The 24,611-nt window shown below is 40.2% G+C and overlaps 1 protein-coding gene across 1 annotated transcript in view; it reads left to right on the forward strand.

Moving 5' to 3' along the window:
• Positions 1-24,611, forward strand: part of LOC120901140 (nephrin-like) — a 188,725-nt gene that overhangs the window by 109,886 nt on the left and 54,228 nt on the right. Inside the window, exon 5 of the mRNA XM_040308849.1 lies at positions 20,917-21,069. Within this exon, the coding sequence (XP_040164783.1) occupies positions 20,917-21,069 (153 nt within the window). The remainder of the gene's footprint in view (positions 1-20,916; positions 21,070-24,611) is intronic.

Genomic DNA, 24,611 nt, shown 5'->3' on the forward strand with positions numbered 1-24,611 from the left:
GAACACTTTATCATTTCATCTTTTCTTTTTTTTATCTTGTGCTTGTCACCTTCCCAGGGGTCTCAGTGCAAAAGGCAACGAGCACAGCACAATGATGGTACATTCTTTTGTTCCAAATAAAGATACAGCACGTTTCAACACACAATACGCATACATCACACAGTGCTAAGAAAAGTAAAAGAAAAGATGTACTTTCACCTTCCCACACCAACACACATACACACACACACACGCTCGCGCTCACCCACATAAGCTCACGTGCGGTAGATATTTGATTGTTTTATTTCACGCCCGTGTGCACGACATCATACAGCGCCCGACGGCAACAGCAGATCGTTATTGCTTTGCCCCGCAATCGACTCTCGGTGCTCATTTTTCTCCCCTTGTTTCAGCATTATTTCAGCAGCTTCAAAGTGTTAACAGTGCTACGTGAGTGGTTCGATACATTTGAGGAAGTCGAAAAAAAGGAAGTCGAAACCTGCCAGGCGTCTCCTTACAGATCAGTACTAAACGATAAGTTTACTTGGAATTGGCGTGAATAAAGATGCAGTTGTAGTGTTTTTTCAGTAGTTTTACATACTTTTCAAACACTTCCATCAAAGATAAGCGATCTTCGATCAAAATACTAAGATCTTCTTTAAGTAAATTACGCTACTATAGCACAGCTTACACAGTTTAATCAGTTTAATTATCTACTTGGAAATGTATGATAAAATATTGTTTTGAAAAATAAACATGTTACAATATTTGTTACATTATTTCGTGTTGAAAATATATAAATTCAACATAAAAGCTTTCAGAGAGCTTTTTGAAACATCTAAATATTGAAGAGGAATATTGACAAGTCTGAAAGGTGTACTTATCATCCTAATGGCGAGACTAATATAGCAACAAACGGAGAAGACGAGCGAGAAAGAGAGAAACACACTTCCGGAATGATCTTGGTTAAATAAACCACTCAATTGTATAGGGTTCAATTCGTTCAATTGGGTTCAATGGGTTGACAATTTTGCAACATATAAGGCGTGTTAACTTACATAGTTTTTAAGACACTTTTCCAAGAAAACGCTAAACGAACGTCTATGAGAACGCTTCAACAGTGTGGAGCGTGGAGCGCAAATTTTTGTTCTACAAAATGTCCTGCATGTTATTCAAAAAAGCTCCTTTTGTAGTAGTAACGAACAATTGCATTACGAGTTCTATATGAGTAATTTTGCACAATTTCTTTAAAAATATTACTAGACAATCAAACATTTTGAAGAAAATAAAGCTATATTAGCAAAAGTTACAGCAAAAAAAACCTATAAAAATGAAACAGGCTTCAGGAATATAATAAAAAATCCCTGTAAGAAAAAATAATAATATATCTAACATAATAATATATTATTATATTATTATAAGAATATATATTATACATAAACTAATGAATAATCATCTAAAAACTATTCATCATGACCTACACTAAAACTACAGTGGCTGAAACGCTAAACTAGAGCCATTCTCTCTGATATCGCGATGAGTGATACCGGTTTGTTGTGACGTTTCATGTTTTCTTCTTCTTCTTTGGCACAACAACCGTTGTCGGTCAATGCCTGCCTGTACCACTAGTGGGATAGGCTTTCGATGACTTATTTATTATCATATCTAGATAGTCAGTCCTAAGTATGATGGCACGGTTCATTCGTGGCTTGAACCTATGACGTTTCATGTTTTAATGTTTGATTATTTTGCGACATACCTGAGACCACTTTGTGTAGCACAACGTTTCAATTAAAGTAATTATTTGCTTGTACATAAACACATTTTATCTTCATAAATTTATTTTAAAGATTACTAAAGCATCGATTACATTTTACAATTTAGTTTTATTGCCAAAGGGAATTCAGATTCAGAGCGTATTCATATATTCAGATAAAATAAATATTTTGAATCAAGACTCTATACAGAACGAAAAGTTACATTTTTCCGGCGTGTGCAAGGAGACACATGAGTTAAACACAATTGAGTTAAAAGATCGAGATTTAATATGTGCGCTATTACATAAAATCTAGTTATATGCAACGTAGTGTACTCTCTTGCCCGAACAAAAAACGAGCTGGTATTCCTTGTCGTTCATTTGTGATAAAGCAGAGTTTCTCTTTTTTCTGACTGCTTCTAAGCGCTTAGGAATGATCGATCATGTTCTGGCAAAATGTCACAGGGAAATCCTCATTAAAAAAGAACAGTAAAGACGAGAACCTACAAAAAACATAGTTCAAACAATCTAAAAGTGTGTTGACTCAAACTCTCAATGTATTAAACATTAACTGAAATTGAAAAAATATTTACTTTCTAAGTGCATGTTCCGTTCCGTTTGTGGGCTAGCAGTGTACACAAACCCCTCATTTAATCAAATACAAACAAAACCAATCAGTGCAAACCGACGACCCTTTTGCTGCAATAATCACTCCATTCCAAATGTCTCGAACTTTGATTAAAACCCCGTTCATACATTCTCAATTCCATCAACTGATGCATTAGTGTCTGTTGATCGGCTTTAATCACACAAACAGTGCACTCAAACGTCCCGCAAATGCATTCCGACAACGCAGGTACGCATCAGGGCACAGGAAAGTGATTTTACTAAATTGAATTCTACCCACTGTTGCACTTTACGATTTCGTATCACCGCACCCATCCTTCCACGAGGGGGGAAAGGGTCGGATTTTACGGATTTCTGCCAGCAGCTTTTCGTTTGTCCTCGCAAATGTGCGTCAGCATGTGTGCTGCACCGATAACAGATGTCCATTTGTTCGTTGCCTGCTGGAATGGAAGTGGGTTTCGCTTTTTGCCCGTCCCGGTGTGTCTCTTTTCGCAAGGCAAGGAATGCACGTACAGTGTGTCGCCCCGTAGCCGGTTGCCCGTATCCTAAAGGTACCGGCACTGCATACGTTTAATCTTCTTTCACAGCGTCCAACACCACTAAGCCCACCTCATCCGGGCAAACCATTCGGCGTGGCGAACGAAACGGAACCATTCTGACAGTCATAGGATTCGAACGGGACCGGCAAGAAATGAATCGAATTCTGTCTCGAGAAACGAATTCTTCCTACTCGGTACGGCTAACTTTTTCCCAAACGATTTTCTGGCCAAGGGTACGGATTGTATGACTCTGTACTTGAACTTCGTAGCACCGCTACGTGCTGCCAGAAAGGCACACCAAATCGGGCGCTTTTTTGAAGTTCAGTGTCAAAGGAACATTTCTTCCCCTGGCCGTAGGGGCCACACATACACACACACACACATACCAAGATGGCTTCGCCGAGGGGTCACAACGATTCGTCCAATTCCTTCCAGAACCTTACCTTCGGATCTTCCTTCACAGAGTTGGAACCACATTCCTTTCCCATTCTTATATGCTCCGTTGAGCTGTCGGCCGCAGAATGCATCGTCCTCTTCGTTTTGTCGTGTCGTTTTTTGACGATGTTTCGGTATCATCAGTGCCTCAATGCACACACAAACAAATACACAACCACACACACTATCAATGATGTATGCTCTAATAAATCTCGTTTCGTTGAAGCGAACACTGTGAAGACAAAAGTTGAGCAGCGAACTTCCTCCAATGACGAGCTTTAAGCCTTTCGTAAAGCCGACCCTCAAGTCGTTTGGCACTATTACCGTTGGCACTGTCATTACTCGAAATGGAAACTTGGGTTCGTTGGTAGACTTTGGAACATTGGACTGCCTAGCAACGAGCACCTCCAGGCGATTCGTTGCACAAATGACACACAACCTTGGGAAAGCAGTAGGTATTTAACGGCGGAGGTTTCGTTGTGGTACTTAGGGAGGGATTAAAACTCTGAGTCATCTTGGGGCCAAAGGTAGTAATGGTTTGTTTCGAAGATATTTTCATCAGTGCAAGTTAATACATTGCGCGTTCAAATGTTTTCTAATTACCTTCGATTGATAAAGCATAATCACTTTATATATTTTTACTAATTGTTGATGAAGTGAACAAAACGAGCACTAACTTAGGGAGCTAACTTTAGTTACTCTCAATTGAGTAGACTAAAGTAGTCTAAATCCAATCCGAGACAGTGAATTTGCTTGATTTTTGTTCTAGGAGCAGATTAATTGTTTGATCCTACATGATGTGCTCTACCTGGTCGTGGAAGTTGAACCTCACACATTTATTACGCTCAATGGTAGATCAATTTAACGCGTAACTGTATGCTGAAGAACATTGCTTTCTCTTAAAAAAAGATATCAAAAGACTTCTTGACACATAATTCAAGATCATTCTTCGAAAACCAGCACCTCAACAAAATCGATGTAAATGGAGTGCAAAACCTTAGCCATTTTGGTCATTCACTGGGTTCTATCACCTCTGGAAGAGCTTTGTTTAGGGCGTTTACTTGGTAAAATGTAGCAGATAATCTTTTTTTGGCAACACACAATTTTTCAAAAATAAAAATAAACTTCCTTAAGAGGGAAAGGATGAGAAGTTGGTGGTAGTTTTGAAATATATATTTTTTGTTGAATTTTTGAAAATTCGCTTTTTAATTATTACGAATTGCAATAAAAACTGTTGATGCACCATCAAATTTGAGAGAGATTGACTGTCAAACTGAGTGGATGTGCCTTCCTCGTGCTCCTGATTTTATACGCTGTTTTGCCGTGTTATTTCTGGAATTTCAACATTTGCAACAGTGGTGCTGCTGAGTTGTTCGTACTGGCTGGTGCGTGCCTTCGATTCATATAGAGCTGCACTGGAGTTCTTCTGTTTATTCAACATTTTTGCCGAGAAAGTGTTTGGCTTCGTTTCTGCTCCTGTCACTCATCAGATTGTGCTGAGTCATCGTTATGCAGTGCTCAACCTGCAATGCACCCACCGATAGTGATAATTCGGTGTCCTGTGCCGGTGTTTGTGGTTCCAAGCATCACACCCATTGCACGGGGTTGTCCCGTGATTCTACTCGTGAGCTTGGGCGTAATAATCAGTTATTGTGGTTGTGCAAAACATGTCACGAGTTTCGCATTGGCACAAATTCACTTCTCACAAGTGAGATAGCAGCCCTACTCGAATTGGTGAAAGCAGATATTCTCACCACAATTGACTCATCTCTCTCTTCTCTTAGATCGGCTATCAAGAGCGATTTGCTTCCTGAGATCCTCGCTCTCGTTGATAAGCGAGCGCTAGCACCCATATTAGCTAAGCCGTCTGTTAGCAACGCATCGCGAACGCACACATCCACTAATGTATCGTCGCTCAATGCCACAAATACATCCAGAACGACTAAAACAGCTTCCGCTCGCCGTACATTTACTAACTCAACGGAGCTCACTGATGATATCCAAGCTGCGAACGATACCAACACTGTGAAAGATTCTGACAACTGTAACCACTACAATCATCGTACTAAGCCGACTAGTGATGTTAGTGCTGGAAACTATCGAACAAATACACAAGCATCTTCTGATCCTGTTTTGAACCAAAACACCACCAACACGGGCATAGCCGAGAAAGCATGGTTATACTTCACGAACATCAAATCGCATGTCTCCGCTGATGATATGCGTGTGTGGCTTAAAGCTGTGCTACCAACGGACGATATTAATGTTTACCGTCTCACGAAAAAGGGTGTGAACTTGGACTCGATGTCCTTCATATCGTTCAAAGTGAGTGTTCCTAAATCTCTTAAGGAGCTTGCGCTGCAGTCTACTATTTGGCCAGTTTCACTTACTGTTCGGGAGTTTGTTGCTCGTGGCCTACCAAAGCAACGTGTACATGAAAGAGCTCGATTTGACCCTTCTGAGCTTATTTCGCATCGTACAAATAGTGACAATTGCTCTTCAGCTGTGCCAAAAACTACCGCTCATCCGGATCATTTTTTGGAACATCGATCGCCACCCCCACAGCGCGTGATTCTATCACCATCCCAGATGACCGAGATCCTAGAGGCTATTCAACTGGAGTTTCCTCCCACACCGCCTCAGTTATCACCGGGGGTGGGGCTTCAATCACAATCCAATCTCAGCAACAAGAACCGCTCACCACAGATCAGCCCGTCTGCCAAACGGATAGGTCACAATTAATAGACCCATTCGTGATATATTACCAAAATGTTCGAGGCCTTCGCACCAAATACAATGAATTGCGCCTTTCTGCGAATGAATCAGGGTTTGAAATGCTTGCCCTTACTGAAACCTGGTTAAATGAATCGATTCCATCCAACATGGTCCTTGATAGTGATGCCTACAACATATACCGCTGTGATCGAAGCAGGTTAAACAACGAACGTTCGCGTGGGGGTGGTGTGCTACTTGCATGTTCCGTTCGATATCCTTCTGTGGCACTTAACATTAATCAACCCACGCTTGAAGCTTTATGTATACGTGTTTCTTTTTCTAAGTTTCGTCTTTATGTGGGGATTGTTTATGTGCCACCGTATTTGAGCAGCGACCGCAACTATTTGGAATCCCTTTCTGCTTTCATCAGTGATGCATACATGCAAATGAAACCGAATGATCATCTTATCCTTCTGGGTGACTTCAATCAACCTGCGTTAGAGTGGTCGCTTTCTACCGCAGTAAGGCCAGATTCATCTTCAGCTATAAGACATTATGTGCCACATATTTCTTCCAATACATCCAGTTCCTGCTTTTTGGATATGTTAAACCTGCATGAACTCTATCAGCTGAACGGGGTGCATAACAATTTAAATCATTATTTGGACCTGGTGCTCTCCAACTCTGCTGCAGCTGCTTGTTGTTCTGTGTATCCTGCTTCGTCACTGCTCCTGCCCCAGGATGCCCATCATCCTGCACTAGAAATTGCGTTACCGTCTTCTTTATTTAGGGCTAGTAGGGTTATGAATGTATTACCTTCTGCTCCTAATTCATTGAGTGTTCGTTATAATTTTCGGCTCACAGACTATCGTAAACTTAATTCAATTCTATCTCGTTCCGACTGGTCTTTTTTTTTATCAATGTACATCGGTCGACGAGGCTGTCCAATCGTTTAATGCTTTGTTAACCTCTGCACTCCTTTCATGTACACCTATTTTTCGTTCCCCTCCTAATCCTCCCTGGTCCAATCGTACTCTTCGCAACCTGAAAAAGGATAGAATGAAATATCTTAGGAGGTATCGTCTGAACCGATCTGCATTCAACTTTCGTTTATTTAAGTACGCTGCCTCTGCGCATCGACTATACAACAGGGCTCGTTTTGAGGCCTATTCGAGTAGACTGCAATCGCGTTTCCGTTCTGATCCAGCATCCTTCTGGCAATTTGTTAGGATTCGAAGAGGGTGCAATACGTTACCTAATGAAATGGTACTTGATTCTCGAACTGCCTCTACGCCTGTTGAGATCTGTGAGCTATTCTCTGCACATTTTTCCCAAATGTTTGAGCCACCGGTTAGTGACCCTAACCTTATTGAGGGTGGGCTACTCTACACGCCAGAGAACTTAATTAATCTCTCCGATATTTCGGTTAGCTCTGAAACAGTTGTACAGGTGTTATTTGGGTTGAAACGTTCTTTTACTCCTGGTCCAGATGGCATTCCTGCCTCTGTTTTAATAAACTGTAAGGACGTGCTTGCTCCACATCTTGCTAAAATTTTCAACCTTTCACTTTCTCTTGGGGTTTTTCCTGCTCTTTGGAAATCCTGTTGGCTTTTTCCGGTACACAAAAAGGGATGCCGTAGCATTGTTTATAATTATCGTGGGATAACCCAATCTTGCGCCACAGCCAAAACTTTTGAGCTATGTATCCTTCCAACCATACTTCATAGTTGTAGTTCAGCTATTGGCCCTAAACAGCATGGGTTTATGCCTGGTAGGTCTACTTCAACTAATCTCATGTCTTTTATTTCCAATATTTTTAGATCTTTTGAGGACGGTACCCAACTTGATGCAATATACACCGACTTTCATGCTGCTTTTGATAGTTTACCTCACTCTTTATTATTAGCTAAATTGTCTAAACTTGGTTTTGGTGATGGCATTATTAGCTGGCTGTCCTCATATTTAAGTAATCGATCATGCAGGGTTAAAACCGGGTCGTACTTATCTGAGGAGTTTTTTTGTACGTCAGGTGTCCCTCAGGGTTGTGTGCTAAGTCCACTTCTGTTTTCTTTGTTCATCAATGATGTTTGTAATGTTTTACCTCCTGATGGTCATCTCCTTTATGCGGATGATATCAAAATAGTTTTTCCTGTGTCCTCTTCTTCTGATTGTCTGAGACTTCAGCATTACCTCAATGCATTTGCTCATTGGTGTTCATCCAATTTACTTCGCCTGTGTCCCGAAAAATGTTCTGTTATTTCTTTCTCTCACTCTCTTTCTCCTATTTTATTTAACTATACTCTCTCTAGCGCTTCCCTCTCTCGTGTTATGTCCATCCGTGACCTTGGTATTATACTTGACTATCGTCTTAACTTTAAACTGCAGCTTGATGAGGTGCTACTAAAAGCAAATCGAACCCTTGGGTTTATCTTACGTTTTACCTCTATTTTTAGAGATCAAAGCATCCTAAGAATCCTTTATTGTGCTTTGGTAAGGCCTATTCTTGAATATGCTAGTATCATCTGGAATCCTCCCACTATTGATGGCTGTTCGAGAATTGAAAGCATTCAGCGCCTCTTTACCAGGATTGCCTTTCGTCGTTTGTTCGGTGCTGCCTCACTACCTCCCTATGAAACGCGATTGCAGTTATTCAATCTTCACTCCTTAAGCTTCCGCCGCCAAGTGTTTCAGACTTGTTTTATTGGTGGCTTTTTACTTTCTGCTACTGATGCTCCTGATTTACTCTCGTCCATCTCGTTGTATGTTCCCTCTCGTTCCCTTCGTCCTCGTGATCCTCTGTCAATTGAAACACGTCATACTCTTTATACTTTCAATGACCCTCTTCTGTCCTGTTTCAGGTTGTTTAACCACTTTTACTATCTCTTTGATTTCGACTCCTCTCTTAACTCTTTCCGTAACCGTATTTTTTCTTCTAATTCCCTTTAATTACTCTCCTTAGTTTTATATTACTCTCTTTTTTTTTTTGTTAAGTTTATGATAGTCTCTACGCACTACTCTTGTTTTTTTTTCTTTTCTTTTTTGCTAGGTCAAGACTAGGTTAGTTAGGCTTAGTTTTTCATGAATTATTTTGTTTATTTGTTAGTATTAAATTAGTTTTAAGTCTATTATATTTAGCCTTGATGGCGGATATTGTATGAAATAAATGAAATGAAATGAAATGAAATGAAATTATTTTGAAACATTTCAAAAGAACGCTTCAACCTCTTGGCAAGTTTCTTGGCGATTTTTAACATTTCTGTAACAAGTTTGCTGCGAGCTCTTTGTCCTAACGAAATTATTAACAATAGAACAAATGTTTTTAAAAATAAACGCAAATAACTTCTGGGTCATCTCAAAGCAGTGTCATATGAAAGCGTCTCTAATCGCTATTGTCCTATTGATGAAAAGAAAAAGTATTTTTATCCGTCAAGTGGGAGTTATAATTATATATCATATTATATTTCTTCTTTGGCTCAACAACCGATGTCGGTCAAGGCCTGCCTGTACCCACTTGTGGGTTTAGCTTTCAGTGACTAATTGATTCCCCCCATAGCAGGATAGTCAGTCCTACGTATGGCGGCTCGGTCTATTTGGGGATTGAACCCATGACGGGCATGTTGTTAAGTTGTATACGAGTTGACGACTGTACTACGAGACCGGCCAATATATAAATATTAGATATTATATATTCAATATATCTCTATATCCACAGTTTAAGACAAAATTATCTGCATCGATAAAAAATAATTAATTGAATTAAAAAATGTTAAACATGCATCTTCTTCTTCAATATTTTCATTATCTGATATATTGGTAGAAAACAGGAAAGAAAAACAACAGAATAAAGATTAACGCAAACCTCCCCATTTCTCACAAAACTGTGCCATCCTCTCCATTTCAATCCGATGGCTTCCTAGAAATGAATAGTTTTATCAAAAGCCAATTGTGCAAACACATATAACAAACCATCAAGCACCTAATAAGTGAAGGTCAACAACATGGATCGTTCCATCATTCTTTTGACTATTTTTCTAGTGGAAGCGTACCCACCCAGAGTCTTGCCATTCCGTTCAGTTTGCCTTTCATCACTGCTTTTCCGCTTATTCTTTCGATCAACAAGATTCCATCTGTTCCAAGGAAAAAGTGGATTTTTTCGTACAGTTCTGTACAGTAAGGGGGAAAAAACTGCCTTTATCCGGTATTGAATGCTCACTCTTTTCTACTACCAGTCCCGGTTTCCATTATTCGATCGAAATCGAGTCTGCCAGCAAGGGTACGAATTGTATGCTTTATGGAGCACCCAGTTTTGCCTGCTGCATCAATATGCACTTGCTGCATCTGCAGTGCAGTGATTCCGGCGTGATACACACCCCAGACCCTGCTCCTTCAGTTCCGGTAGTATTGTTACTTTTTTGGCCCTGGTCACTTTTCCACTATGGTTGGCCCCGGGAAAGGCGAAAAGGGCAAACGGAACACGTCCCTGTGGCGCTCAAGTGACACACGAAATGCTATCTCGCATAACCTAACCGCGCAACCGACGACTGACCGTAAGAAGTCAAAAAGGAAATTGAAAGCATCCCAGCTCTGTGGCACTATCGTTTTTTTTTGTTGCTTTCTTTTTTTCTGTGTGTGTTGCTACTGCCTGTTGGCTGGCACAGTAGCACCGATCCAACAATCCTTTCAATCCCAATGGTCAGCAAGCAGCATAATAACGAGATTGGATTGTCGGGTGAGAATGAAGGAAAGCGAAGAGTAGAGAGTATATACGACTGGAAAGGATTGTGATGCCCTACTGCATACAGCGTGAGAAATAATATCCTTGGCATGCGTTCCATATTCCGGGGAGCAAGCTTTGCGTCAGTGACGAAATAACAATATTTTCCTGCGAAATGCATCTTGGCCCCTGTTCAAAGGAACAAAAGGAACTGCATTAAGATTATTTCTTTTCCAGCACATGATTTTTCAGAACGTTTGCATAGGATCTGTTATATTATTTGTTTTTGTTTTTGTCCTGTTTAGGTAATTTAGAATGTATATTAAATGCATACATAAGTGTTTTTTTACTTGGGTGTTAAAACATATTTTATTTTTCATTCCTGTATTAATTCCATCAAATCAGATTATTCAAATTAGTCATACAACTTGCAGCAGTGCATGTTCACACATTTGATTCGTATATTTCTATACATTTATATTACATTTATATCATATATATTAAGGTGTGTATTGAATAATGTTGTACATTTGACGAGAAACAAACAAAACAGCTAATCGTAAAATAATAAAATTACTAAAATACTACTATTGTACAACTTAAAAGATGCTAGCCTCTAGCAAAGATACCAGAAATCTTTCTCAATCAATCCTGATCTGAAACTATGTAATTTGTACTTCGAAAAGGTTTTGTTTAGCTATTACATCAAGCAACACAAGTGATTTAAAACAACTATGACTGCCACCTATAAACATTTGGCCAGTCATTTTAGCTCTTAAAAAATATAATATGATCTTCATCATGTCGTTTCCGTAAAGTGATATACTGGGCTTGAACTCATTTCCTTTACCACGGGACTGATCCTTCTTTAACCACAGCAAATTAATTCATTGAAAAAAATAAAAAAGATGTTAAATGTTGATGAAATACTAATTAACCCTATTCCATACATACTACTACATGGGTAACGATTACTTTCACATTAATTCTTTATCATTATTTAAAAAAAACTATTTTTTCTTCACTTTAACTATGCATCATTCACGGATAATTTGTGTAATATTGTAAAACCTCTCACATTACAACATTCCAAACATTTCCAACCAACAAAAATTTACACCAAACTTCTCAGTTGCACTGAATACACAATGGCTATTTAGTTTCCTTTTTTACTTTCAAAGTTGCTTCGTGGACAAAGTAAACCTAGAAGAAAGAATCTACTGCACCAACCGATTTCAATGGATGGGAAACGAAACGGATGCTGCGGATCGATTACTTCCTTTATGTATAATACTACTGTACCATTATGTGGGGAAAAACCGATGCCAGAGAAAAGAATCCAAAACCCCAAAGAACAGCCACCGCGTGCCTTGCCCGAATGCACGAGTGCTCCTGGTGCTGCTGCGTTAGAAGAATTAGTTCCCAGCACAGTTTGAACTGCTCGATTTCAGCCCTTCCGATGCAGCTGCACAGCCCGGCAGCAACGTGGCTGAAATCGACAAGCGTATAAACCATTGAGCGCAATGGATAAAATCATTACGTAATTGAATTTAATAGACTTACCTTGCCGGTGGTAGGTAGGACCACCTTTGCCATCCTTTTCGCCAGCACCTTAACCGAACACTCGTTCAGCAGCAGATATTGTGCGGTTGAGGCCCGGCCTCGGTTGCGATGAGCCGTAAAATGAAACCATTAAAGCAGTCCACCATGGTCCCGTGGCAATGAAGCAAAGCAAACCCTGAAGAACGTAAGAAAAATGCCTCCATCCTTTCACTGATCAACCCAACGAAAGAGTAAGACATAACAACAACCGGAGCACACACACACACAAAAACGTTGGTGACACACAAGAAAACTCCACGGAAATAGAAGAAAGACGAAATGGAAAAAAGGTCAAACGATGGTCCCCAAAGTACCCACCGTAGCTTCCGGCTTCCCTGAAAGCGCAGTGGAGCAGATCCACCGCACCGCAGAATCTACCGCCGGTTCCGAGTTTCCGTTCTATTGAACGAGTTCCTTTTTCACGGGTTTTCGGTCGCCACCGTCCTCATCCTGTCCAGTTCGGCCCAAGGGACCGGTCAATCGGATCGGCTGCTGCTTCAAGGATACTCGCTGGCAGGCTTTACTTCACCCGGGCCTCTTCACCATTTCGTTGCATTGCGTTCTTTCCCCTCGATTGCTGTTTGCAGTTTTCACTTTCTTACTTTTCGGCTACGCTCGGTGACACACGCTCGGGAAAACACATGGTACCCATCCCCGTTGGGAGGAAGGGACAAAATGCAAAAGTTTATTGAAAATATGGAAATACCGCCAGCCCACGACCCCTTGAAAGCAGTGGTCCAGCGGTATCGCTTCTTATTAAAAACTTTGGCCCACTGTGCCCCTTGTGTGTGATGCACATACACACACACTACTTCGAATCCCTCTCTTTTTTTGTATGTATCAATATGAAGAAGAATACTCAGCTTTGCGCGAAACGATTGTGCATACATTTAGGCGCTAGTGTACCCCAAAGGACCGACGACAAAAAAAGGTTATCGTTCGTGCACGGTACCCAAGAAGTGTCCGTTTATTAAAAATGTATCGAACAGACTCACAAGCATACTCACATACACTCACATACACACGTACAGGCTAAATGGCTATCGAATCTTGCTAACGGTTGTGTTTCGGTTCATGAATTCAGCTGTTAACATCGAATTGGTACGAAATACGAGCATTACCAGTGTACACTGATGCACAAACACAGGCAAACACAAATTAAACTTTCTCTCCCCCTCCACCCTTGGCGTGAAGGGAGCCAAGTGGGTTTCGCGAACTCGAGCTCGGTCGATGTCCAACCCGGAGTTGACCCGTGGGACTCAAAATAGCTCACGGGATTGTTACAACCCGTCGACCGGACCCGATGCTCCATTTGCATACATATGAGCTTTTGCGACAGTGTTTCGACATGCAATCATATCACGTGAACCCTCGCTGAACGGGCACCAGCTGGATTGGGTGCGGAATCGGTTTAGATCAATCGCGTCGGTTATTATGATTGTCACTGCATTGAAGTTGAGTCTTTTTTCTTATGTTCTCAAATTGTGATCGAAAACTAGTTTTTGTTACACATCTATTAGAGAGTTTATTCCTTCTCTAAAGCATTTTACGCGTTATTTTCTTTGAATTCCGTTGATTGTTAATTTACATCGACGAACAAATTCGTATATCCTAATTTTGATGCAATGTTAGAACGCTATATTTTATTTAGAACAGCTATATTTTGGCTGTTTTTTTCTAAATAAATATAACTATATTGCTACTAACAATATACAGTCATCCGTGCAAAAAATGTACCGTGTATTTAATTTCAAAAAATCTACCTGTTCATTACACAAATATCTTAATTATACTTAATTAATTAGTAGGTGTGATATTTGTTCTGCAAAAATGGCCTGTTGCCTATCACCATGAGCTACACGCAATTTAACAGATATAACAATATTACTTAACATCCAATTTTAGTTTAAAATTAGTTTTATTATTACAATAAAAAGTTAAAATTTGATTACATTAAGGCTTATCAACAACTTAAAAGGAAAAGCGACATACATACTATTCGAAGTATACCAATCCCTTTGCCAATATCAAACGGCCAAACAAGAATGCTTACGTACAGTACGACTTGCCGCAATTCTTGATACTCAAAATGTGTTGCCTTATTTTCTACAGCATGTCTCACTCAGTCATGTTGGCATCGCTAAATTTTAAATTACTTGTTTGCACCACAAAGCTGAACAGTTAAGCCTACAGCTCGATGTTTATTGAAAACGGTACGACTTTCATTAGACGACGTGCCAGATTCAAAGCAAACTTCAAACCTAGAGTTTTGCTATGCGCATTGCATACACTTTGGCGCTTTTTTTAGAAGTGCGACGACAAAAGGTACACATTGAAGCAATCCATCGCTTATTATGCTCGATATACTTTTTTAACCATGCTATTACAAGCGTGTATATAAACTCATCAATAGTAGAATACTGTTTCTGCTTTTAATCGCATAATTCTTCGTAACAGCTTAAATATTTGAAACCCCCTATCACAAAGTTAATCGAGCATCAACATGTACATCCTGCTTCACACCATCGTAAGAAAATGATGCCCAGGGTTATTTCATTATTTTGTCCTCATTTTAAATTTAAATCATCATCTTATCCCTGTTTCGTCGAAAATAACACGTACAAACATAATAAGACTTACACACGCCTCAATTAAATCACGCAACTTTACTGCTGGGCCGCGTCGTCTCGTTTTATATGGTTTATTTATCTCACAAAAATTGCATTTTATCCCCGGAAATGCTAATATTTACTCAAATTAACAAAACTTTTACTGCCAAACGCCACGTATAATTCACCCTGCCTGCCACTCCGCAATAAGCCACATCTCCATAAAAGCTTTTCGTCTGTCTTCAGTTCTCTCTCACACTCTTTCTCTCTCACACACACAATATCCCTGCCGCTGTAAGTACACGCAGTACCATTTTCTTTGCGCCGTACACCCTTTTCGCGAATACCCGATTCGAACTTTTCCTGGGGATACGGGCAGCACCAAAAAGCACAGCAAAGGGTGAGGCAAAGTAAAGAGAAGAAAAAAAGTCAATCTAATCCACGCTCAGTTCGTACAACCATTCCAGTACTCGCTGGTAACGCTGATTCCTTCGAGAGAAAAAAAACACACACACTCACATATACACACACAGACCCCAAATATAGCAGACATTCGATGGTTGGCTGCTGTTGCTACTGGTGGCACTGAGAATTCATCATAAAATTTTTATCCATGAAAACGACTTTCGGAAAGTTCATTCCTCCTCGGAATCCCATTTCTTTCTTTTTTCTTCATTTTTTTCTGGGAGTGAGCCCGTGAGAGGATAGCCTGAGTTTCGTTTCCGGTATGCTTTTGTATACAACCACCGACGGTGGACTATATCCTTACCGGCGGCTGCACACCATACACACCATCCGCCCGGTAAACTCAAAATATCGGCGCACACGTTTCACATCTGGCAGTTTCTGCAGGGTGGATGGGAAGCACCCATTCCGCTTTTGGCAAAACGAACTTCCCCAAAAGGCTACGCGAAGAAGCAACACGAAGGGAGCAAATGTTTCCAACCAACACATAGCACACTTCTCCCATCTGCCAAGTTGCAGTGGCGATGGAACCCATATGAGATTTATTTTCAACCCATTTTCCAGCACACATCCCTCCAAGTGTGTTTTATATTTTTACGTCCCTTCCCTCACAACGCCCTGTGCTTCTACCAAGAGCACACATTACGGCCCCAGACGCCGGGAAATGGGCGTTCTGTGCGAGGTATTTTTACAACCATTGCATAAGGCCCACTTTTCTAACCAACGGGTCGCGAACTGAGAAGGGTTATTCAAGGGAGTTTTCTGCACACACACACACACACAAATGAAAGAGAAAAACGACAACTTGAAGGCAAAATCAACCCTTTTTTGGCTACAGGAACTGGTGGAAAGCTTCGAAAGCACTTTCCACTCGGATGCAGTGTATGTGTGTGCAATCTTTTCTTTCCACACACCCGGGCAAATGGATAAAAGCCGGTGGAAGACCGAAGACCCCACCGCACACGGTTTTGCATAAAACCCACCCTTCTGGTGTTTCCACCATTTCCTTCCCTCACCTTGGGGAGAAAAAAGTTTTCCATGGCAGCGGCCCGGGGTTGAAATTGACCGGGAAGAAAAGGAAAAAGCTTGGTCCAAACTTTTTCCACCCATCAAGACGAACCACTCTAAAACAACACCTTCGCTTCGCGCTGCGTTGCCCTTTCCTAACACACTTGCCCCCGTGCGCTTAACGAAGCGATGGGACGTAAAAGTCCTCCCGTAAGAAAATACGACACATTAGCCCGTGGAAACGTGGTACACTGTCATTTTGAGTTTTCTGTCGTTTGCTCATTCGTTTCTCAGCCACAGCCCCGAAATTGCAGTGCCGATGCAACAATTTTCCGATCCGGTGCATCGCATGTACCTTTCCCGGAAAACCCCAATCCCCAAGCGTGCGGCGGCTGATACGCTTGATGGGAAAGTTTTCCCGTTGCCGCATGCTCATTGAAATTCAATAGGGTGCAAATTTTTTTTTATTTGAGCACTACTGCAGCAGGGTTGGTAATTTTTCAATTTCACTCCGCGCGTCAACCGATATTACCCAGCGCGAAAGAGTGCAGTTGAAAGTTAGGTTGGGCAGAGGGAAGAAAATTGACGGTACATTTTGATTGGCCTCCTCTTTCCTACCCTTTAGAGGCGGGGGTTGAGAATGAGGCAGGACTTTTGGCAACTTTTACCACACCCAAATGTATGCAAAACTCGTGTCGAAACACTGTTGCGGTGGATTGGGGCGCGTATGGTGGATGAAAGTTTTCATTAAAACGGTACTAAATGTGAATGGGTTGCATATTGATTTCAATGTTTCATTATTTGAGGTTGGTAGCATGCGGAATTATTTTTTTTCTACTGAGTTTTTAATTTACTACAAATTGTACACAGCTCCAACATAAATGTATCAATCAACTTGGGGAATGAAGGAGAACAAGCTTACAATTTCAAGCTTTTATTCAGTCTATAGTGCAATGAATTTAATTATTAGTGATGTTGTTGCGTTAATTGAGGTGGCAAGATGGCGTGGAGGCGTCCGCCATTAAGGCCGGGATAACGGACTGGCAGACGAAGGCGCGAGACCGTGAGCGGTTTCGGACACTCCTGAGGCAGGCCAAGACCGCAAAGCGGTTGTAGCGCCGGATAAGTAAGTAAGTAAGTTGTTGCGTTTCAACTTTCGATTAGTTATTAACACTCGAATGTATGTTACTTGTTGTACTACATCGAAGAGATCGCTAGTTTAACTCCAATTGCTAATCAAATGCAACTGGGATTACTTAGTACTTATTACGATTACAACAACAATGAAGTACATTCCGTATTCATTAACTGAACGCTTTGAAGTTGAACGCGCGATAGTTCGCGCGATATATGCGTTTGTATGAATAACCTGGTTTCTGAAAAGAATACAAAAATATTATGGCCTGTTGTACTTTTTTGCATGTTTTTTTTTAATTCGTTTATAATTTTTTGTAAAGAAAAATATGTTCGGTTTTCTTTTTATCGAGAAACTTGCCAATCAAAATCTCACATTCAAAAGTTGGCAGACTATCGAACTTGCAGGCTTTTGTTAACCAATGTATTCAGACTGTATATATAACTATGGAGCCCAATAAACTAATTAAGGTAACTATTATTGAAGGCAGAAATAAAAAAAGTTGTGTAACTTTTTTTTTCATGGTTTAGTATATTTATTTGAATTTGTTAAGTGATTGGCCATCATTGCGGCCTTATCACTGATCTTATTAACTATCTTAGTTGTCTAATATAGCAATAAATAACGTAAAGCATCACGGTACATTGTAAGATCACCACAATTCGCAAATAACAGAGAGTATCACAGCAAGACATAGAGGGTAGCTTTAGGAGTTTGAGTCAAACGAGTCATAGCGTGAAATGTACGCTACGTTGTTTATTTTTATAGAGCCTTTTAGCGAAATAGTGTTCATTGTTCATTATTGCTTTATACACGTCTAGTTTGGTCAACTTTTAGTAGCCTATAGTTTCTTAAAGTTGACCAGCTCCTACGTTGCAATTAACTCTAGCTAAAGGGTCTAGTGAATATATTTCTCCTAGAATGATTTAAAAAAAAAGATGTTTGCTCCGTAAGACTAAACAGGTGAGTTTCTTCAACACTGAATCGATCTTATTCGACCATAACGAGGACGATGGGTACAGAACTACTGAGGAGTATTCTAGGATGGATCGTGAAAATGTCATGCCTTGTTAAAAATGTATTTACCATCATCAAAATAGTAATCAAGAAGCTTTCAATAGCTTTCATAGTAATCAAGAATATTTTTCATTATTTTATTTCTGCGACAACAGACACCTGAGACATATTTCTAATTTTATTTAAAAAAAATCTTTACATTTACATTTTTACATCTTTGCTATGATGCTTCAATATTAAAATATTTACTGCATAAATTTACACAATCCAGCGCAATTTTTTATTTTTTGCTTATGAAAATAAAAAAAAACGAAAATAATGTTTCATTTTGTAAGTATTCATTGCACTACAATTGTTGATACTTAAAACTTTGAGTGCCAGATCAGTTTTGTTTAGGGAAACACCTGGGGGCCAAGCACATTTTGTTTACATTTTTTATGGCTATTAGATATGATTTGAAGATGATGATTTAAAAGATGATGAAAATATTTAATTTTAATACAATTTTGGCTGATTTTGGACCATTTATGAGTATCGATCAATTTATTCTATAAAACGGAAAAAATCAACAATTTGCAAAAACCGTATACATTACAAAGTTATTTATCATTCTGTTGATCTTTTTGCAAAAAATCATGATAATACGCCCCATCTGTTACAAGATATTAAGGTTTATAGTCAGTTATACCTGGCTATCATATATGATATACATGGCACCCCAGGAAATATAACTGACTATCATATATGATAGCCATGACACTCAATGATAATACTGTTACTCTTTTATTACTCTGTTTCTGCGACACAATATTGTACAGTGGTGGGACACAAAAACTTTGTGAAAAACTTTGTGAAAAACTGGATGCAGTTCGAATGCAATTTTCGCGTTTTTTGTTATAGGATATATCGACGTGACAATATTCTATTCTATTGTTTATTAGAACAAATGTAAATTTGAATTCTTGTGAAGTTTTCAAAATAAAGAAAATCATTAATTGAGAGATTTCCATTGCATACCAAAAGATAATATCAAATCGATAGTTGACTAGGGACACAGAAATTGAGGAGTAATTTCATTTTGAATTTGACCAATTATTCGGTCGCTAATTTTCAGTGTCAGTACATGAAGAATACTTACTTCCACTAGTAAAACTGTCATGAATGTGCGCCCTAAGATACTTTCACGCTTCAAAAGCCTACGCGCATAATAATCAACTAAATTTAATAACACAGCACCAGCCTATCCTAAAGGAAACTCAATCTAATTTTCGATAATTTCCACGCATAACGGCCGTTCTCTCGGGCGTGCCTGACAGTCACTGGCAAACTGGTTAATTGGAAATTAAAAACCAAGAACCCGCAGCACTTTCCGCGTGCACATAAAATTTCCACGGTTCCGTGCCATGTTTTTACGCTCGATATGGACAGGAACTCAACCGCAGTTGGTGCTAATAAATGCAGAAGATGCTTGCCATTTGCGAAGGCGCAACCAAAGAAACAGGTTATAATGAACGAGGCTCTGCACGGCCCAGCAGCCGTTGTTGTGCTCACTGGCGCTCGCGTAAGATATGCACCGTCTTCATCCGCATCCGCATTGCTTTGCCGCACAGAATGCCCTTCACCCGTCCAGAACTTGTCCATCGGCAATGGAATTAACAATCAAACGGGCAATGGAGTCACGAACTCCGGGTGTCCCCCGGGAAGTGGGCCTGTGACGGTGGAGAGCGTTCGGTCGGTTGTTCGTTCAGTCAGTCGCGTGTAAAAAAAAAGCCACTCCGACACGAAACAGCGATGCAATTGCCCAGGCACAACAGTCAAACAAATCACTATAAAATTAGATTTTTATAGCATCTCGGGCTCTTTCCGCTTCGCGATGCTTGCGAAGTGAGAAGCCAATCGGGACAGCTTCTTTTGCTAGCACCAGGGCGTTCTTAGCCGGAATGCGACGCTGGACTAATATTTCATTCAATTAAAGTACGGCTGCGTTTTCGACTGCGGAACTACGAACTGTGGGAAAGTTATGGCTTGAGGGAATTTTGCGCCAGGTAACCGGTGCCGTACCACTTGAACGGTCTCGCAAACTGATCGGACAAGAACTTTTCCACAATCGCACAATCACGTGCAAAACACACACACACAGACTGACTCAGTACCACTGTGTGTCGGCGGGCTCGTTTACGTGGGATAAAACTTTACTTTACTGCTGCGCTGGTGCTTTTAGTCAGGCCCGGGACATGACCGAGTGGTGACGATGGTGGTGAGAAATTTTGGCATCGCTTTAATTCATCCGTACAATTCTTTTTATTTCGTTTCAGCTCCACCCACATCGATCCAAATCCAGGGCTACAGCCAGCATGCAAAGGTGGAAGTACGCGAGGGTGAAGAGCTGACGCTTACATGCGTCGTTCCGAACGCGAGGCCAGCCGCACAGATCGTCTGGTACCGGGCAAATGTGGAGTACAAATCGAGTAAGTAAATAAAGGCTTAAAGTCTAACGTACAATGTGTTTAATTATCCTTTAATATTAATATTATGTCATGAAACTGCTTTCATTTTTGCTTTCAAACTCTGAATATTGCTTTTAGTGATTTTAAATTCGTTAGGAGAAAAAAATTAAAATAAAAAGAAAATCATAAATTATTTAATCGTTTTTATTGCTTCAAATTTGTTTCGCTCACGGTTAACATCGATGTTCAACCGTATGTTACCACTTTATGAACAAGCTTGCTCGTTGCATTGTTAAGCCAACAAACCAGTAAATTTCTATGAAAACGGGAGCTTTTGAATGCTTTGTACCGATGAAATGTTTTGCTGTTTAATTAGGGTGCAAATTTATGAAGCGAGAATATTTGCAGTTGAAATTTTTATCTTTACAAAAGCAAATCATGCAAAAAACCTTTATGTTTTTCGGTAGCGAGTGAGAATAACAATTCACTGTGAATTTGTACATAATTTCATAAGCGATTTAATTGATGAGCCGTTGTGTCTTGGGTGGTAAATATAATGGGTAGGAATGAAATAAATAAATAGAACAATATTGAACACAGTATTTAGATCGATCCAGCAATCATTTATGAAATAAAATTATAATATATATAGCTCTCTAGGCAACTATTCAATTCAACTGGTTACAATGTATAATTTTGATGATCCCATCTTTAGTATAATGCTACCACAATTTATTTTATATTATTGATTTTTTACGATTTAAAAATACTTCACCAATAAGAAAATAAGTATTAATAAATACATTCAACGTTTGAATTACTAAAGTTTAGTTTCATCAAATATAAACATGAACATCTACAAACTTTCATACACTTAGAATATAATTGTTAACACTGCAAGTATAAAACGATAGTAAGAACATCGCCGAGATTTTGACCTATGTACTCAAATTATCATCAATTTTCTAATACTTTTACATGTAACATTCCACTAAATTTAAATATTGAAAAATATTTTTTGTGATTATACTTACTTACTTACTTGTCCGGCGCTACAACCGTTTTGCGGTCTTGGCCTGCCTTAGGAGTGTCCGAAATCGCTCACGGTCTCGCGCCTTCGTCTGTCGGCGGACGTCTCCACGTTTTCTTGCCACCTTAGTTTGGGATTACCACGCCTCCTCTGTCCTTGTGGACGGCCTAAAAAGACTTTACGGGGTGGGTCGTCCGTTTCCATGTGTACAACATGGCTAGCCCACCGGAGCCTGGCGAGCTTGATACGCTGCACGACAGATAGGTTACTGTACATCTTGTATAGTTCGTCGATATAACGGCTCCTCCATTATCTTTCTACAATACTAATGATAATAATACCATTTTTAGAACGACTCTTTTATTTCATTTGGCTGATTCCATAGAGCACTCTGATCACCATCGATGTAACACTCATATTACCATCCAAAATTATCGATCGACCTCTAATAACTGGTATTAAACGATTTTACTACCATATTGGCTAATGTTGTCAAGCTACGTGGTCATTTTCTTAGGGAATGTTGACCGTCTGATTTTCGGTGAACCGAGTGAATTTCATACCTTTTCTTACATTTATGCATGATTTTCAGAAGTTTTTCATGGCCTGATTTTTGACCTGAGTATAGCTAAAGTATGTCAAAGACAGATAATGGGCCCATTCCCCTTTTAAGTTCGTAGGAAGAAATTTCAGCCTGTCAGCTGTTTGCATTGTGTAGTAATTTACGAGTAGCTATCATATTGGGTATAATGTACAGGTGGGCTTAGCCCAAGGTGTATGTATTTAGAAGGTTGATTTTTGTCGCTTCTGCTTATTAATGCAGATTTTAAGAGTATTTTGTGTATTCGTCAAGTTACCAGAAAGCCTGTTTGAGCCAAAGTTTTCACTCGCCGTTAAAAAAAGTGACGTTCAAATTTCTAATTCTAGCTTTGAGGCTGAAAAAATCTAGACTAAAAACCGCAGGCTAGTTTTGTGTGTGGTTTTGAATGGTGTGTTGTAATGATTTCTGCCTACTGTCAAACTACATATAAAAAGGCTGACAACGCGATGTTACAAAATACTCCAATATGGGAAAATATGAGTTGTCCGACTTCATTTCTAAACGACCTATCAAATATAATCCTCAATTAAACGGTACCACTATTTGAGTAGGAAGTAGGAAATATTTTGATCCCACCAATCCCAAGACACATCATATTGCTTAATGATAATGAACTCCTGTGTTACCAAAAACTATCTCAATTTGGAAAACTTTGATAAATGTAATTTACTCTCATGATTTTTTGTTCATTGTTCCCAAATAATGCTAATTGATTTTGTGGACCAATCAATAGCCACATAATACAATTAATGAAGGCCCTTCAAAAATGATTTTGACACCTTTTTTGTGCCCAAAATTACACACACACACACAGTTATCGTACTGCTTCAATCTCACTACTACTCGTGCCATGCATATCAATTGAAGTGTGCAAATGGCCAATTGCACCAACTCCCGTCACCTTTTTTTTGTCGATTCTACTTGCACAATTTCTACCGAAAAGATGCATTGCGACCAATGCCCCGTAATTCCATCATCCCAATTAAGTGCCCTCCACTTCATTCCCATTCAAACACAAAACCTAAAAGTGTCACTCATGTATGTGTGTGTGTGTACAGATGCTAGTACACACTGGTATGCGCCCATTAGCCGCGTTGTGGCTCGCAGTTGATCACAGAGGTCGAGTCCGTCACCGCACAAAACCCTAGACCGTGGCACCGCACAAAATGTTGGCTAGGTTGAATCGGTAACGGAGAACTAATTCGCACCAGGGACAAAATTAGATGCTTAGCTGCCTGGGAACGCAACCGCAATAACCGCTAAAAGGGGTAAAGGGTTTGCCAAACCCAACTCCCCAACTCGTCCGTTGCTGCATAATCGAATAGTTCAAACCTTGTTCCTACAACAGTAGCAGCAGCAGCCGCAGCAGCTACGTTCGATGCATCTAGCTAGGGCGCAGAGTATGCTGCCCCGGGCATCAGCTCCGGTTCAGCTCGACATTATTTTGATAGCTCCACGGGAGCGACACGGAAAACGGCACGTATGATTTACATGAGCGCATCCAATGCTACGGATCGATTTATTCTGCAGGGCCTCTAGACAGACCCGATTCCCAAACCTGCTCCATAAAAGTCTCGTCCGAGTGTCCCCCAGAGCTGATTTAGTCCGCGTTTTATTTTTTGCCAACCACCCCCGGAGCTCGTGAAACTCGCGGGGTATAAATCAATTTCGAACTAGGCGAACCAGCGCTACGCACTGTGACCGATTTCTAATTACCGTTTTTTGCTGCCCTGCTCAAACCAGTGCCGGCACACGCATAACGCCGCAAAGGTACTTTTGGGGACACTAAAATTAACATATCGACCCCCGGCATTTGGCGGTCCCGGTTTTCGCGGTGTTCCCCGTGTACGGTCCGGTTAGCCCACACATAAAAGCGTTTAAGTGCTGGCGCACATTATGCGTATTATTACAAATTGCACTGATGACCCGCTG

This window comes from Anopheles arabiensis, chromosome 3, assembly GCF_016920715.1.
Source record: "Anopheles arabiensis isolate DONGOLA chromosome 3, AaraD3, whole genome shotgun sequence".
Taxonomy (NCBI): domain Eukaryota; kingdom Metazoa; phylum Arthropoda; class Insecta; order Diptera; family Culicidae; genus Anopheles; species Anopheles arabiensis.